Consider the following 17,742-nt stretch of genomic DNA (forward strand, 5'->3'; position numbering starts at 1 on the left):
ATGTGCACTTATTTAAAAAACAAAGAAGTAACAGCTACAGCATGGGCAGTCTGAAATGTTTAATAAATAATGAATGGTACCCTCACCCTGTTCCTCACCATCTCTCTACATTTGTTACATTATGTATGTGACATTGCATTGATTACATCCGAATATTCATGGCTCCACGCAATTTCATGTTAATAAGGCGGCAGAATGCTCTACGTCTGAGCCATCATCCACTGAGACAGTCATTCTACATCTACTCTCATTCACAATTCCACATCTCTCCTCCTGCTGGATGCAACGCTTTACACTCAGCATCCTTAGCAGCTGCCCCCTCATATGCCCTGCTGGAATTCTGACCATTTAACATAGCCCCACCCTCCTGTTTGACTAGAGCACGTAAAAGAAAGGGGGTAGGAGGAAAAAAGAGCACCGAATCGTTCAAACGATACAGCATACAAACACTCATATACCACCTACCGCACACAACCATACCAACCGAATCAAAAACGAACATGGTAAATAATATTCAGTAGTTAGCCGGGCAGCCAGAGTGGCAACTGCCCTAGCAAGTCCTAGCACTCCTATTGTTTGAAGGAGGTTTATTCAAAAAGGGCACCAATGTAAATCATGGACTAGCTGTCATTTAGCGTCACAGTACCGGCAGCTGTAGTTCTGAGCTCAGTGCAGGTATTTAGGCAGCTTCTGTAGTCAAGGCGGGCAGTAGCATTGAAAGATAGAATGTGTTTATGCCTGGGTGCTTTACCAAAAGGAAAACTGAATCCTAGAGAACAATGCTGCCCTCTAGCTACAGTACCTCAGTTAACGGTAGACATCACTGCAGCATGGGCATTTAGTACCCGAGTCGAGGAGCATACCTTGCATGCCAGACTTAAACTAAATCTGCCGAGTGGAAAGCAAATAATAATGTTCAGTAACATTTAACAATATCTCAGGTGTCAGGTGCAAGGCCAAACATAAAATATTGAACCAAACTCAAGCCCAGTCGGTCCAGCCAGGTTTCATTGACTTCAACAGCAGTGATGGGCTGGCTGCTTGCCAGTCCAAAGACAATGCTGCACCAAACTCTAAGCCTGTAGTGTGTCGTCAATTCATTGGGAGAATTCAATCACAGTTTATCCAGATTATAAATGGACTCATGGGGGTCCATTAGAATTGTAGTTTTTGCAGTGTAGGAAAGACTATAAATGTAATGAGCAAAAACTCTTATTGCCTTTACACAAATAACTGTTCCTATTTCTACTTAAGTCATCAGATGACACAACACATAAGAGTTCCATTCATAGCAACCCTGTACGTCTGTATTTAACATGAAAGGGGAAGTGATCATTTCACGTTGCCGCTTTGGCGTGTTTGCTCGATATGACGATGCATTGGTTGTATGGTATCCACTGTCAGCAATAAGCATCATTGTGTATCACCCCTATTGTGCACCAATAGGGGCCTGTGAACACTGATGTAGGGTACCAATACCTTTCAATCTGTACTCTTCTATTACGGCATGCACTATCAAATAATATTCTTATGTACAGAATCTGAAAATGAGCGCACTCAAAATGGAGATGTGTAACCAAATTCAAAAGAACTGCCTGCTCATCAGTGCATGGCAGTTTGATTTGCCAACTGAACCTGACAACTGAACTTAGCCATTCAAGTTCCTATTCCTATATTGGCCCTTAAAAGCAAATGGAACATATATTAATCAAGACTACGCAACAAAATAATGATGTTCTTGTGGCAATAGAGGAAGTGTGTGGTCTCACAATTAAGTTTAGTCTAATACTGTCTATCTGCCACTTATTGAAAGCATTCTACATGCTACATCACAGCTCTGTCTCCTCCTACTCTGAAGTTAAACTCCGGCTCATTAGCAGGAATGCTTTTGGTTGCAGATTTGCCCAGGTGCCAGCCCTGTTTCAAGCCTTACATACTGTAGGCCAGGGGTGCCCAAAAGGTAGATTGTGATCTACCAGTAGATCACAAAGGCTGTGCAGGTAGACCACATGACATGCCCCTAAAACATTATATTTAAAATATCTAAAAAATAATTATAAACAAAAATCACAAAACTCCTCTTTTTAGTAGCTGCTACTTGGATTAAGGTGACTTGATAGATTGACATCAAGAAGGGCCTGTCAGCTACCTTCACAGCTTCTACAGGGCATTTTCTTGTTCCACTCCAAAATAGTCAATGCATTTTCCCCATTTACATTTCCAAAAATATTTATATCAATTATTTTAAGCCTAGAATCAAGCCATCCAGGGTCCTGGTGAATCATGACCCTATCACTTCCATACAGAATGGGAGGAAGGCTCCCCCCCATTTTGAAGGGCTATTCCAAAGCCCCCTCAGGTTTTCAGCAATGGGATAATCATCTTTTGGGGTAGATCTTGTTGAGCTGGTCATTTTAAAAAGTAGTTGTCAAGTTTAAAAAGTGTGGGCGCCGCTGCTGTAGGCTGTACATAATTAATCATTAAAGCATATTTTTTTCTGTGGACAGAAATTTGACGAAACTATTTTTATGTTCCCATTCCTCTTATAGTTGAGGAGGCCAATATCGTGCTATTGTAGTTTACCAAACTGCCTTTATTGATTTACAGCCCATGACCCAAAGTCAGCCCAAAGTCCTAATGCTCTAAACACAAGCAGCTACATTGATGAGGGAGCAACAAACAGATCGAGCCTTTGAAAAATCTGCCAATGTCAAGCATTCTAGTCAATTGTTCAAGCAGTGGCAGTGTTCACATTTTCACTGTTATCTAAATTCCTTTCTTTGACTTACGGAAAAGCTGAATGTCAAGGAAATAGTTTTATGCTTTATACAGTGTGAATACAATAGCTCTCCACTATACCATGACCACAACACCTGAGAGCGTAGGGGGCTCCCTCGTTGCCACTTGCTCATTAGTCATCATTAGGCCGATGGTAGGGTCAGCAACACTGGCTTATTGTTATGCATTAGACTCACCATCGGTGGGCCTATTAGTAGAGTCAGTGGTGGCTCCTTGACAATATGAATTATTGCCGTTTTCTAAGACTGGCGGCGCTACAATAGTACATGCAGTGCTTGGTTCAATATTATACAGTATACCCTCAAAACAATACTGCACAAGTGCAACAGTCCTCATACCAGTGCATAACTGTAGTTCGCTGTACAAACTCAGCCAAACAGTAGATTTTGCCTCCATTCATCTGTTGGGGTGCAATAAAAAAAAGTTTTGCCTACCTGACTGATTGGATGTTCTTTATATACAGATTAACTAGTATTGTAGAGATACAGTAACTATATATATGTATTAGAATAGGTACTGCAGGTCTTGCTGCTAAACCTTTTAAGCTACTGTATATAATAAATGTTTTTTACCCTATTAATCCCTTTGTTTTACACAAGCCATTATATAATGAATACTAGTAACAGCAAGTTACATCAAAGCTTTAGAGTGCTGCTAACCTCCACTGATGGCTTGGGCAGGGTATAGACAACCACACACCTCCTCATATACGCATATACTGTACAAGTCGCCAGCCACTTCTTTTCACCTGGAGTTTCACCGGGCATGTGGAATGCACACAGAGGTATTTTCTTCCCCAGTTCCCCTGCCCACTGAACAGGTGCTCGGCAAACTAGTAGACACCACTTCCACCTCTGCGGTGGTGAACAAGTGTATTACCTCTGTGCCACTAGGCGGCCGCAGTTATGGTTTGACCCAAAAAAAATTGCAACAAAAGGTTTTTCAATGGTTTATTGTAGTATCAGGTGTACTTAGTAACATATCAAAAGTTTACCAAAATCGGACCACTAGAAAGGTCCGATTTTCAAAATGGCCGCCACCAGATCCTTAAGATACCATTATTCCTTCATTATTCATCCTATAAGTAATGTTGGTATCTAACCCCGTGTTTTGATGATCTAGAATTAAAATGAGCACATATAAATTATAGTGAAGTGATTAAAGTATAATTTTGTATTAAAACAACTGATTATACGCATATTTATGGAGTACATACATAGAAGTGAAGAAACGTTTATAATGCAATTGGACATTTCTCCTTTTTCCACATAATGCCCAGAATCGGTGATTTATTTAACTTATAATTCACATTCTGTTGAAGCTTTCTGGCGATTTATTTTGATACCAATGAGGAATAAATGCATTATTACTGTGTGGTACTGTGAAATTAGTCTAAACAGGGCTGCCACATGAAGGCTCAGTACCGCTAACCCCTTTTTCTTTTTTTTTTGCTTTTCTTTTTTTTTGTTTTTTTTATTTTTTTTTTGTTTTACTTTTTTTTGCACCAGATTAACAATTAGACTTCACACTCTTCCTCCCATAAAGGTTGATTATGCGGATTCTCACAATTTTCTACTTGACATGATCCACAAGCAGGCATGCAAGGCAGTCCGTATCTTCTACAACTACACCGTTGTGTTCGGCAAGCAGTTTTGCAATTACAGTGGACCATCTGTAGGAGGCTTTCCGGGGCAGCAGCTTTATTTGTCATAACTGGCACAAACCGATCGTCCTCCAATTTCCATCCCCAATCCATGGGATTCATGTCACTCTCCATTTCAGTCCATACCATAAGCTGGTAATAAACTCTTTGGCAATGATATTTGGTTGAGGACTCTGTAGGAGGGAGATGTTCTGGGGTAACAAATGCCTTCGCAGACGCAATTTTCTTGATAAGAAGATTGTAGCGCTTGCCACCAAACATGACTGCCATCGCCTTGCTCCCAAGGTCCTCTATGACAGTTTTTGCTTGATTTGGGAGTGCAAACCCATTCGCACACGTCTGGATGGTCGATTCACCATTCGCAAGTTTCTGGAAAGCAGATTTTTTGCCAACACTAAAAATGCGTGACGTTGTATCACATCCTGTGAAGGCATGAATAAACAGCAACTGAGAACACAAGTCACTACCCAGGACTTTTTTCATCTTGCTGATGTCATACACTTTAGGAACTTTGGCCTTGTCCGAACGAAAATAGAGGCCTCTATTGTCCATCTTAGCATAGTAGAGGAGTAGAACGAGTAAGTCTGTATCTTCCCCTATCAAGGTCGTGGGCTGATGGTGTGATGCCTTGATTGCAGCCTTGACAATGTCCACGTCTGCATCCCCTGATGCATTGATAACCGTGCAGCCCTTCTTCTGCAGTTCCTCAGTCACAAGATTAATAAGTCCTTGTTTGTTTGAAGATCTGGATAGGAAGTCATCCTTTCTTCCCACAAACTCAGTTTTTGCATCTAAGCTAATGATGGGGTGGGCATGTTGCCCGCGTCGCTGATGTGTATTGTCTTTGATGGAAGGACCTTCACTATAACCATCAAAAACTACAGTTGCTTTACCATAACGGTATATGGTAAAGTCTGCATATGACGTACACTGGATGGTACACTGGAAATGTACACTGTCCCCATATTTTTCTCTTAGTTTTGTCTTGAGGTAGGTCTTTACAAATGGCTCGGAATCTGTATTTGTCAGAAATTCCTTCATTTTATCCTGTAAATGTATAAGTGTCAACTGTTCCTCATCATTATTCTCAAGGTAAGCGCAAACCTTCATGAATGCCTGCGCCTGATCTTCATTGTTGGACCGGCCAGACTTTCTGCGCTTTGGCTCTGGGTCTTTCTGGAACTGTTGTGGTACGTTACGTTAGTTAGTTTTGTTGGGTTTAGCTGTCTTGAGGATATTAAGCCTTGTTCCAGTAAAATTTACTACATAATTAGTTTAGTTAAACTTGAAACGGGTGACAATTTCAGAGGTTTTTAATAGTCACACACAAAATATTGGATTTCACGATGATCTAATTGTTTCTCTGCCATTTGGACAAATCCAATGGATGTCTAGTCCCCAAAAACATAGGGTTAGACACAAATAATATTTGTTTAGGATAAATAATGGAGTTAGGCTATTTTAATTATGTCATGGACGCCATCTTGAAAATAACACCTTTCCAGTGGTCAAACTTTGGTAAACTTTTAGTATGTTATTAAGGACACCTAATACTACAAAAAACAGTTGAAAAACGTTTTGTTGCAATTTTTTTTGGGTTAGGTGCTTTTTTTTCATAACTGCAGCCGACTACACCCAGAATCCTCCCATCTGAACTCTCTCACTGCCAGAGAGTTTTTTTGTTTTTTTTTAGAAAAACTTTCAGAACCCAAGATATCGTGATCCGAAGATTTGCTGCTCCATTCACTTCTTGGTTAACTTATTACCTAAAAAGGCTGTATCTCGGCTCCTGTGTACTTTATTTTTTACTATGTATTTTTGGCAGAGACATGCCATTTTCAAAGGCGATTAGCAACCATCAGGGGATCGATCATACTGGAGATAAATATTCTGTGACTACTTCAAAAGGTAAGAAAATCGGAAAAATCGCTGGCAGTGGGTGCATGAAGCCAGAAATAAGTCTGGCAGTGAAAAGAGTTAAGGGCTACTTTACCTAGATCAACACATTCATGCCACGGTGTGTGAACATGACTTTACAATACCATGCCCCAATCTACAGAGGAAGCATCATCTATTACATCTTCCACTATGAGGTTCACTGGAGGACTTATTGACGTAGGGTAGGACCTTGGTAGGACCATAGACCATGGGTGACGGCTTGAGCCAGTGGCAGGCTATCTGCATACAAGAAGGGTGGTTGGTCGTGGAGAATCAATAGGGAGCCTGCAGTGGTCTTCCTTACGCACACGGCTGTGTCTTAAGAATCAATAAGCCATTAAAAACAGACAAGAGTCATGGTCCATGGAAATCCCAAACTCATTTCAATACCCTCACTCATAGCCGAGTCAATGTGAGGACAGAACCATCTTTCTAGCACGGGGTCAAAGAGGCCATGAATCTTCTCCATTTTAATGGCCAGCATCATTTCTAGGAGCAGTGCCAGGAGGAAGGGGTCACGGTTCAATTATTCTTCTAGGAAATAAATAAAATGAAAAGTAGCTGGAATTACTGTGCCCTCAAAGTACAGAAACGGCTAACGCTTGGCAATGTCATCTTTTCAGTGATTAGCTTGAAACTTCAGGCACGCTCGTGCAAAGATACCACCTTCACATGCACTTGACACACTTTTTCATTGCTCTTGACAGGCCACAATTGTCAGTAACTTTCTCTCTATGTGCTGTGGTTGGTGCTGAAAACGCACTTGATCGGAGCAAGATCAAGTGAATAATTCATCATCTGTATGTTATTCCAAGTGAGCTGTGCTATAATAAACAAGTTCAACAATTATCCTTTCCTTTACATGAAACGGGAAATGATAACAAAACCATGATGTCAAGTTACTGACCAAAATGGGAAGCATTTCCAAAGAGGCGTTTTAGATACTGTAGCTTGGAGTGCAAATCACTCTCTGCGGCCAAGTACCTTCTGCTATCATTACCAAACACGAGAACAGACAGTTTTTCCCCCATTCAAACATCTGTTCATTTTTACAATTATGTTCGAATTTGGAATATTCATTGACAGCCATCAGTTTCACCAAATCCACCCTAAATGTTTATAAGTACCCCGTTTCTTTCTTTGTGGTAAGGACTGAAGTAATAGGTTGCACGTACATGCATGCACAGGTACTCACTCAATGTCTTTTCTGACAGATCCTAGTAGGTCTTCCCTTTCTCGGATGGCCAAGAAGTTGCCTTTGGTTTTGTGGAATTCGTGAGTATAGTCCTAGGCAGGGTAAAAATGAGGGATTTTATTTTTAGACATTTACAATATTCACTCTCCTTGTACCCCTTCTAGCCAACTTCTCTCTTGATTGATTTTAGCAACTGACCAACATATGGCTACTATGCAGACATGTCTTGGTCATTCGTTCTCAGTTTGTGTTTCTTGACCACAAATGTAAAGAATGTCATTTAGATAGGCTGTTATTTAGACATATGCTATGTTCATTGTTTACCTATAGTATCCTATAGTTTCAATGTTTTAGATTGTTATTTAGCATACTGTTTAGATGCTAGGTTCATGGTTTACTTGGTATCCTCGTTTCTTGAGGCACTACACTGTCAGTATACTACAGTATATGCATTCTATGTATGTGATTATAGCAAGTCACTCTGGATAGGAGCATCTGCTAAATGCCTAAATTGTAAATTGTTTAAATTTGACAGGGATCAACTTTAGACTTCAACTTGTAACAGGGAATCCTGGGTGCAGGGAGTGAAAGAAAGGAAAGGGGAGATGAAAGGAAATGCGACAGACCTGTAAGATGTCTCTGTGTCTCTGGAGTGTATGCATGAGAGCTGCGTTGAGAGATGCCGCGCCAGGGGTGCTGGTATACTCTGCCATCTTGTCGTTTACTGCAGTGAGCTGTGGAAGAGAGGGGGCAATGTTCAAAACAATTTAAAGCCAGGTGGGAGGCCTGCAGATAAGAAACACAGACCCATACGTACAGAAGCTTAGACACAACAACATCTCATGCACGACAAGACAGAACAATGGCATAGCCATATGATTTAAAACACACTCACACACACACATGATCCTACTTGTAGACACACTCCAGACATCTCAAGTAGAGCTGGCCAGTGTGACTTAAAAGCTTTACTATAGGCTATACCAAATGCTTTTATTTCATATGTCTCGATGTTGTCAAGTTCACTTTTAACTGCTGTAATTTAACTGCATTTCAACACCATGCCGTACCTCTATGAAATCAGACTTTTACATGACACAGGTTTATGTGTAGGAACTTTTTCATGGGAACATTTATTGGCATTGGATTTTTCACTTTGTTCATTAGAATGTCTATCATATTGAAGCATGCTATATACAGTATGCCCAGCCTAAATTCAAGGATACTTTTAACACACACAGATAACACATAAAGGATAAACACACACACACACACACACACACACACACACACACACACACACACCTTAATTTCACTGTCACGTTGAAGTAAGTATGATAAGTTTCAATATGGAATATGCTTGGTAACTGCTTTTTGTGGGCTGTTTTCAAAATACTATAAAGCAATAGTCTTACTTTGGCCAACAGCTGTTCAATCTCTACTGACATGGTGTCAAACATCCTGTCCTGGGTTGAGTTGTTGAGCAAGGGGGTAGTGTCTGACCTGGAGGAGAGAAAATAATGTAAGAGTGAAGACGAGAAAGTTAAGATGGTGATGGCAGATTTAACCCATTAACACCTGAGACAGATTCTACAAATGCCTTCTAAATCAGAAGTTCTCACACTTTCAAGATTTTTTTTAAATGTTTTAAAACTGTGAGTTATAAAATTCCTGTTTGAGACCATAATTGAAATGTACGGCGACATAAGAATATTAATGTCATACCATCTTTTGCAAAGTTGCAACAATGTCAGAAACAACAAATATGCAAACAAACATGAAATGTTCTGGATATTGTACTGTAGCTTCAATTATCGTTATGCTGCAGTCACACTAGCAGCGACAAAGAGACAATTAAGTCATAGACAAGAAAGACAGGTCATTTTCAATGGAAGCCAGCGACATGAAGCTATAAACTGATGGCCAACATATATCGCTGCGTGACAAGCTACAAAAGCTGGCTTCAACTTTTTTGTCCACGCTGTGTGGACTGTGGGACTTTGGGAGATAGAGAATGTCATGTGACAGAAGAAGAATAACTTGACAGAGTTAGACAGAAAAATAAAGTTTGACTGTGTTCCATCCTTACGTCATTGTCTTGAATTATAAGATTAACAGAGAGCCAATACAAAACCAAAGCAGTGTGCGCTGACTGTTTGTGTTACATCGCTGCGCAGCCAACGTTCAAACTGAACAATTATGTCGCACAACAGTGACAACATTTATGTGTCCTTGGTATCTTATAACCAGCCTCTGGCATATCTTTTCAACCAGCGCCGAGCTCACTGTCACGACATGGTGTATTTGTTTCACACCCGTGTTACTGAAACACTAGCAGGATTATCATTTCACTAGAGGTCCGGGCGGCCTACGGCCGCCCGAAACCCCTAGCCGCGCACGGGGCCCAGCGTGGGCGCGTGTATATATGGGATGAACATTTGAAAAAAAAAAAAAAAAAAAAAAAAAAAAGTTGTAATGTAAAAGTAAAAAAATTGAGAAAAAAATTGGGAAGAAATAATATTTTTTATGTTCCAGGGGGTCGTCGGATGAAAATCTCCAAAGGGTAAAAAAAAAAAAAAAAAAAAAAAAAATCATGCAGGTTCTTGCTTGTTTCTGGCGTGGCATCCCAACCTGGCATCCCAATGCCGGCGATGTGTACTTCTGGGTTGCATAATGATGACATCACTGTCGAATCCTTTGCTGTCATGAACCTAGCCTGGTGTGTTGACCAGTAATGATGACATCACTGGCTAATCCTTTGGTGTCATGAACCTAGCCTGGTGTGTGGAGCAGAGCAGAGCAACGTGCTCTTGTTGTTTTGGGGATTTTCAATGGCGGGCCGTCGTGTTGTGTTGGCCTCGGTGGTACGCACGGTAAGCGGTAGGAAGCTGCTTCCACTTCCGTTGTGTCCGACATTTGGTGAGTAGAATTAATTATGTTGCGAGGTGGGAACGGTGTAGTGAGGCATGCCAGGTGCCCTACGCGAAACGTAAATTCAGGCCGCCCGCCGTGGCGACAGTGTTGGCGACATGTGGTCTGACGGTGTTGTGTTTAGTCGATAACAGAGCTGTGGGGTGTGGACACCGAGGGCACGGAAGTTGCTCGCCATTTATATAGTTAGATGTCAACATTCAAGTAGAACTATCAGAAGGTGTAACCCAGGTAAAATAAATGATATGATATATAATATATGGTAATATAAATAGCAGTCAACTAAACTTCTGTCTTTTGGTACGGATGGGTTTCACACCTGATGCATACCATACCCGAGTACACATGAATCGTACTCCAGACCAGTGGTTCTCAACCCTTTCAGGCCGTGACCCCCCAAAAGAATCATATTTTAACTGGGGACCCCCCACACTGACAAGCAATTGGAATTGTAGGAGATGAGGAATTCGCACCGGGGAATAGATCCCTGTTTCGTTCCCAGGTACGGTACGCACTGTTCACACTAAACGCAACATCTGGCAAGTGGACCCGGGTCCGGATCTGTGTCAATTCGCTCTCAATCTCTTTAGTGAGATAATACATCTTCAAGTCGGAATACCAATTTCATCAAATCAGGAGAAAGAACTCATACAGGATAAACACAGTAGGATAAACAAGTGAATTTGGAAGGGATGAATCAAACAAAATGGACAGACAAAACTGGAAAACTATCAAATTGAAGCTGATAAAATGTTGTTGTTTCTTGTCTCCTGATTGGATGAAATTGAGTATGAGTTGTTATGGATGTTATTAGTTTATTTTTCCACAGAAGTGAATATTACTTTCAGGAATACATAGTACATATATATACAGTAATATATTTAGGTCTTTGTGTCTGTGCATGAATCCCAAAACAAACACACACACACAACCAGGGGTCTATTTCACAAAACCTGGATTAGGCATAAACCGGGTTTAATCAGATATCCTGGCTTAAATTATCCAGGAATCGGTTTCACGAAAGCTGAGTTAGCTCGGCAGATTAATTTAGCCAGTAAACCTGGATATGTTTATCCATGATCCAGTTTCACGAAAGAAAATTGAAGCAATCCTGCCTTAGTTACCATGGCAATTTAGCTGTGAAGTTAGCCTGGTCCGGACCAGGCTAACAGCCAAGCTTTATTAATCCAGTGCCTTGTTCTTCAGGTTTTTGTGAAATAGCTGTTAGTCCAATGACTCCAATCGTAAACCAATGAGTTTTTCCACACTTTTCCACACACACAATTCTTATGCGAAAATCTACAAGCTCGGAAAAAAAAATGCCTTATGGCGGCCGGGGGTCCACGGGGTCCCCGTGGCGGCCGGGGGTCCATGGGGGTCCCCGTGGCGGCCGGGGGTCCACGGGGGTCCCCGCCCCCCATGGTCCCCCAGACCCCCATGGACCCCCGTTGACCCCCCGTGTACCCCCGGCCCACGTGTACCCCTGGACCCCCGTTGACCCCCGTGGACCGGGGACCCCCGGCCGCCAAAAGGGAAGCTTTTAATTTGTAGATCTTCGAGAAAATGATTCTAAGTGTTTATAATTATAATTCCAATATTCACATAAACTCCTCATGTTTAAGCCTAACTGAATTATATATTTACTAGACCATACCCGGTGAAAGGCGCAGGTGAAAGTAGTTGCAAAGTTGGGGTTAATGCACGTCCTGTCGCGCGGTTTCTCCCCCGGGCGCGTCCCGTCGTGGCTCCCCCCCCCCTCCCCGTCATGGCTTCCCCCCCTCCTCCCCGTCGTGGCTTCCCGTCCTCCTCCCCCCCGTGGGTCGCGTTGCGTCACCCCTCCCCACGGGCGTATATATATATATATATATATATCAGCGCGGAGAATGGCCGAGAACAGACAGTTTATCAGGGATCGAAAGTGAGTGTGTACTGTGTAGTGCAGTGGTTCTCCAACGTTTTTATGTCAAGGACCCCCAAATTGACACTTGTTAGCCCGCGGACCCCCATTTGATAGATATGCCAGGGACCCCCATAAGAGACGTCTTTTTTTACGGCTCTAGCAGTGAATCTTAACCATTTTAATTTCAAGGACCCCCAGTTTGACATGCATTAGGGCTATGGACCCCCATGTAATGGCATTTCTATGTCTTGGACCCCAATTTATATAGTAAAGTCTATGTTTATTTAACTCTGAGAGTGTACAAATGGAACCAAATGGACCCCTTAGAGTCCATTTGGTTCCATTTGTACACTCTCAGAGTGACAGACCCATAAGGGTCCATTTGGTGGCTAATCTATCATTTAGCTGGGGACCCCCTGGAACTCTGGACCCCACTTTGAGAACCAATGGTGTATTCGTGTGTACACACACACGCACATCCCGTCGTGGAGGCAAAGAACACAAACACCCGCGCATATAACAGGCGGAGCCGTCCCCCGTCGGGAGCGCGCACAAACACAGACACACACACACACACCACGGTACATCCTCCCGTCGCGAACACACACACGGGCGTCGCGCGTGTGTGTATAAAGTACATTGTGACACGTGGCTCCCTAGCGTGCATGCGCACGTGCGTGTCCACGCATACACGGCCGCGGACCCAAGTTGCAATTGTGGTGCGATCAGATTCATCTCCCCCCCACCCACACACACAGCACGGAGAATGGCGCACACACACACACACACACACACACACACACACACACACACACACACACACACACACACACACACACACACACACACACACACACACACACACACACACACACACACACACAACGGTACATCCATGCGGCCCGTGGCCTGTCGCGAACACACACGGGCGATCATCTCCCCCCCAGCCCCCAGCCACACACACACACCACGGAGGCACGATGCTACTCCCCCCCCGTCGTCGCAAGCAAACACACACACACACACACACACACACACACACGAAACACAGCAGAGTTTTTGACGCACACACGCTCACTTTTAGATCCAGTCCTATTTTAAAAGTCTGCGTATGGGGGATGCACGTATCCGCGCGCCTCGTGTAGCCGGTGTCTCCCGGTTTGGCTCCAATGGGAAACATGGCCACAGGCTGACTAAATAAGCGATTTAAACGGGTAGTTTCGCTGGCGACCTAAAATATTATGCAGCCGACCAAAACCTTAAACATCCGTGCGGTTTAGAATCTACCATTAGTTTTGGGATACGATGTATACAAAAGGGTAAACAGCGGAGCCTTGGCGGACGTTCGCCCGATCCTGGAAGAGAACGACATAGAACCGTTCTTTATGGAGCTAATGTGCATCGTGTGTGGGGGATCGCAGCATCGCAGTAGAGAGTGGGCGGGGTCTATGGTGTAGCGTCGGCGTCGGTGTTGCCATGTCCGCCGATTGTAAGCGCTTTAGGGCCAATGTTGGTGTTATAGGGTTCGTTTGGTTTGGCCTCGTTTTCATAGACCTCGCTGCTTGTTTCTCTCGCGAAACCTGGCACACAACGACGCATGCGCAGTTTGATCGGAGACCCAAGACCCCATCCACCCACCCACCCACCGTCAGCTTACTAGAATTATAGTAGGATGGACTTGTATATAAATGAGTTGCATATTTTTGGACAACTGTTGCATTTAATTTGCTAATTCACTTTCTCCCTAGATCTATATTTATTGCGGCCGTGTTTCCTTTCTCGCTTATTATACATTTTAATTCCTTGTATGATTCCATGAGCTGCTGCAGTGCTGCTGTTCAGCCACAGAGAAGAACGCCGCTCTGGTTTTGGGCTCCATGATTGGTCAAGTTCAAGGATTCTGCTATCGACTTTCATGGTCTTTTATAGGAATAGGTGAACTCACATTCAGCCTGGTTTAACAATCCTGGCTTGACAAAGTCACTCCTTCTCAGCCAGGCTTGGCGTTCGTGGAACTGAATAAACCAGGCTGAACAGCGTAGGCTTGTCAAACCTGGATTTGCCTTTTAAACCAGGATAATTTAATTCCGCTTTCGTGAAATAGACCCCAGGTGTCATAGTGCCGGTTCAGCCCTGTCTGAGGGGGTTACGGCAGTGTCCATGATACAGTACATGTTAAATCAAGACATAATCTATATGTGTGTGTGTGTGTGTGTGTGTGTGTGTGTGTGTGTGTGTGTGTGTGTGTGTGTGTGTGTGAGAGAGACACGGACCCTAGAAAAACAAAGCTGCTTCCATTCCACCACCTTTCCTTTTATTATATCACTCAAATCAATTCCTAAAGCCTCGCGTTAATTTAGGAAATTGTTTTCCAGGACACACGACTAGATCAAACTGTAATCCAATAATATACGCAGTGTGGTTTAAACCAGGCAGCAGGCCTTACGTTTCTGCTCGACGTCCATCCCTGGAGCTGCTGTAGCTGGTGCAGAGTTTACTGAAAGAGACCAACTTCAGGTCCAACTCGTTCTCCAACTGCCTGGCCTGCTTCCGCAGATCTGGAACAAACACACACAAGCAACTTTTATCAATGCCATTTTATTGGGGCTTAAACAATGAGAACCTCTGTACTTGGACAAACGGACCTGACTTGCACTGTACTTGGTGAGCTCTTTTTCGATAGATAGAAATATTTGATATATCCTACTATAATTCTAGTAACCTCTGTGCGTTTGTAGTGGAGGTGAAGCTACCCGGTTCTCCTCACTGGCTGGACCAATTGCTCTGATTTTGCACACAGCCATTGACCATTACCATCTGAACTTAACTGTGAAGCCCGTTTTTCAATTTCATCAAATCTCAGCTTCTTATTAGCGTTTTTGTGTCAAACACTGTCGCCATGGTTACGGGCCTGCCCAGCTATGGGACGAACTGCCTCCCAGGTTGCCAGATCATGTGCGCATATCCCCCCACGGATGTGCTGCGCCGACCGGGTATGGTCTAGTACAGTATAATGGGTATAAAGGTTAATGGGACTAAGAAGTGTAGTCTTGATTCTGATTGTTCACAACTTTGTTTAAGTGGTTGCAACACTAGGATGTGTTAACTCAGTCAGATAGTTCAGCCTGGTCGATGTGCAGCATAATCTTAACTCACAGCTCGTGGGACTTACTCTTCTAACACTTTCAGAAGCAAATCAATGGCTTTTTTAAATTCACTGTTTTTTCATCGTCAGAGCTGACAAACTGTTCCAGGTGATTACAGTGCTTGTCAATACCACCTGTCAGCTTACCATAACTAGTTTTAATATATGTCTTATTAGCAATGTGTGTTGATAATAGATATACAGGTAAACACTTTCCTACTGTAGGAGTGTTCACCAGTGATGGAAAAAGTACTCAAAGTTTTTTTTATTTAAGTAAAGTATCAATGTAGAAATACTGTTACAAGTAAAAGTCCGGAATTAAAAATGTACATGAGTAAAGGTACAAAAGTATTGGTATCAAAATCTATTTAAAGTACCAAAAGTAGAAAGTACTCATTATGCAGAATGTCCCATTTCACAAGTTTTCATGTGTATAAAAATCTTTTGAAAATAGAACCCCACAGTGAGCTTGTAGATCTGCTATTTTCAAATGGCCATATGTATATAGGGCTGAATATACAGTATATAGGGCTGGAGTGGTTATGTATGTTTTGTAATAATAATCTAAATCTACAAAGTAACTAGTAACTTAAGTTCTCAAATAATTATAGTGGAGTCAAAGTACAATATTTGCCTCTGAGATGCAGTGGAGTAGAAGTAAAAGTACTGAAAATTGGAAATACTTCAGACAATAAAGTAAAAGATACAGAATCGTACTGAAATACAGTACTTGAGTAAATGTACTTATGGCTACTTTTACACCACTGCTGTTCACTGGTCAAACAAACGCTGATTGCAAACAACAGCATGATTTAGAACTCGTCGAACGACGGAGTCGAGCTCACAAGGCATCATGAGCTTGTAAATCTGCTATTGACACAATAAGCAGTACTAAACTCAGCTGGCCAGTAGTTATAGTAGCGTTGGCTTGCTCTTCTGAATCGTTGCGTTAGCTTGTTGCTAGCGAATGATAATAATACGGTCGGTGACAACTGTGGTTTGAGTCACTCAAGTTCGTCGCCCTTTATTAGTCCTGGCACTGATGAAAGGTTTTACCTTAAACAACAGCTCTGCTGTCATTATTACCAGCTTCCACGGTGCTGCCGTTAGTTATGGACTGTCAGTAAAGACACCTCACCTTCCATTATCACCAGCTTCCACTGTGCTGTGGTTAGTTATGGGCTTAGTAGAGACATTATTGCCAGCTTCCACTGTGCTGTCGTTAGTTATGGACTTAGTAGAGCCATTATTACCAGGTTCCACTGCGCTGTCGTTAGTCATGGACTTAGTAAAGACACCTCACCTTCCCAGTAGTTGCTGCTCCCTGCCATCTTTGTTGTCCAATGACGTCACCAGCTTCCGGCGTGTCACTCTGTCAGGAGAAAACAAATTGCCGAATGGTGCCACTTCGTGGCGGTGGGAGGTATTGCAATGTCTAGTTATCTAGTTATTTTTTTAAATTATTTTTTTTACTATTGTTCCCATCTTTTATTCTTTACTTTTTGGGTCACGTACAGTGGTGTAAAGTGACTGTACAATGTACAATTACTCAAGTACTATACTTAAGTAAAAATTTGAGGCATTTTTTACCTTCCAATTGTCTATACTTTTACTTCTACTCCACTACATCTCAGAGGCAAATGTTCTACTTTTACTCCACTAGAATGATTTGAAAACTTTAGTTACAAGTTACTTTGTAGATTTTTATTATAATTACAAAACATACATTTCGGCCATTTGAAAATAAGACTATCTACAAGCTCACAATGATTTGCGATTGTGGATCGGCTATTTTCAAAATGTCTTTATACATTTGAAAACTTGTGAAATGGGACATTCCTGAATACTGAGTACTTTCTACATTTTTATAACAATACTTTTGTACTTTTACTCAAATACATTTTGAATTCCGGACTTTTACTTGTAACAGAGTATTTCTACATTGCAGTATTGATACTACGTATTTTATGATTCTTTCGAACATTTTACACCAGTAAGGCAAATCAGTGCTACTGTTTTTCGTTATGTTTTTATCACACATATCAAATGTGTTAAATATTTAAATTGCTGTGGATAAGGCTACTCAAGAGCCCATATGCCGAAAACATTCCTGAAGGCCACCCCAGTTTAGTAATAATAGTTCATTACTGCATTTACCTGCACTGGCAGGT

General features: G+C 42.2%; 1 protein-coding gene across 3 annotated transcripts in view; it reads right to left on the reverse strand.

The window, feature by feature from the left end:
* gosr1 (golgi SNAP receptor complex member 1) overlaps window positions 1-16,902 on the reverse strand; it is a gene marked incomplete at its 5' end in the record, with an annotated part of 49,314 nt that extends 32,412 nt beyond the window's left edge. The window contains 5 exons of one of the 3 annotated variants that reach the window (XM_084065049.1): window positions 7,596-7,687; window positions 8,222-8,329; window positions 9,011-9,098; window positions 14,873-14,984; window positions 16,875-16,902. In XM_084065049.1, the coding sequence (XP_083921175.1) occupies window positions 7,596-7,687; window positions 8,222-8,329; window positions 9,011-9,098; window positions 14,873-14,984; window positions 16,875-16,902 (428 nt within the window). The other 2 variants (XM_084065050.1, XM_084065051.1) reach the window with 2 other exon arrangements.
* Between the last annotated feature and the right edge of the window lie 840 nt (window positions 16,903-17,742).

The sequence above is a fragment of the Gymnoscopelus microlampas genome (assembly GCF_963454915.1).
Source record: "Gymnoscopelus microlampas genome assembly, chromosome: 8".
Lineage (NCBI taxonomy): Eukaryota > Metazoa > Chordata > Actinopteri > Myctophiformes > Myctophidae > Gymnoscopelus > Gymnoscopelus microlampas.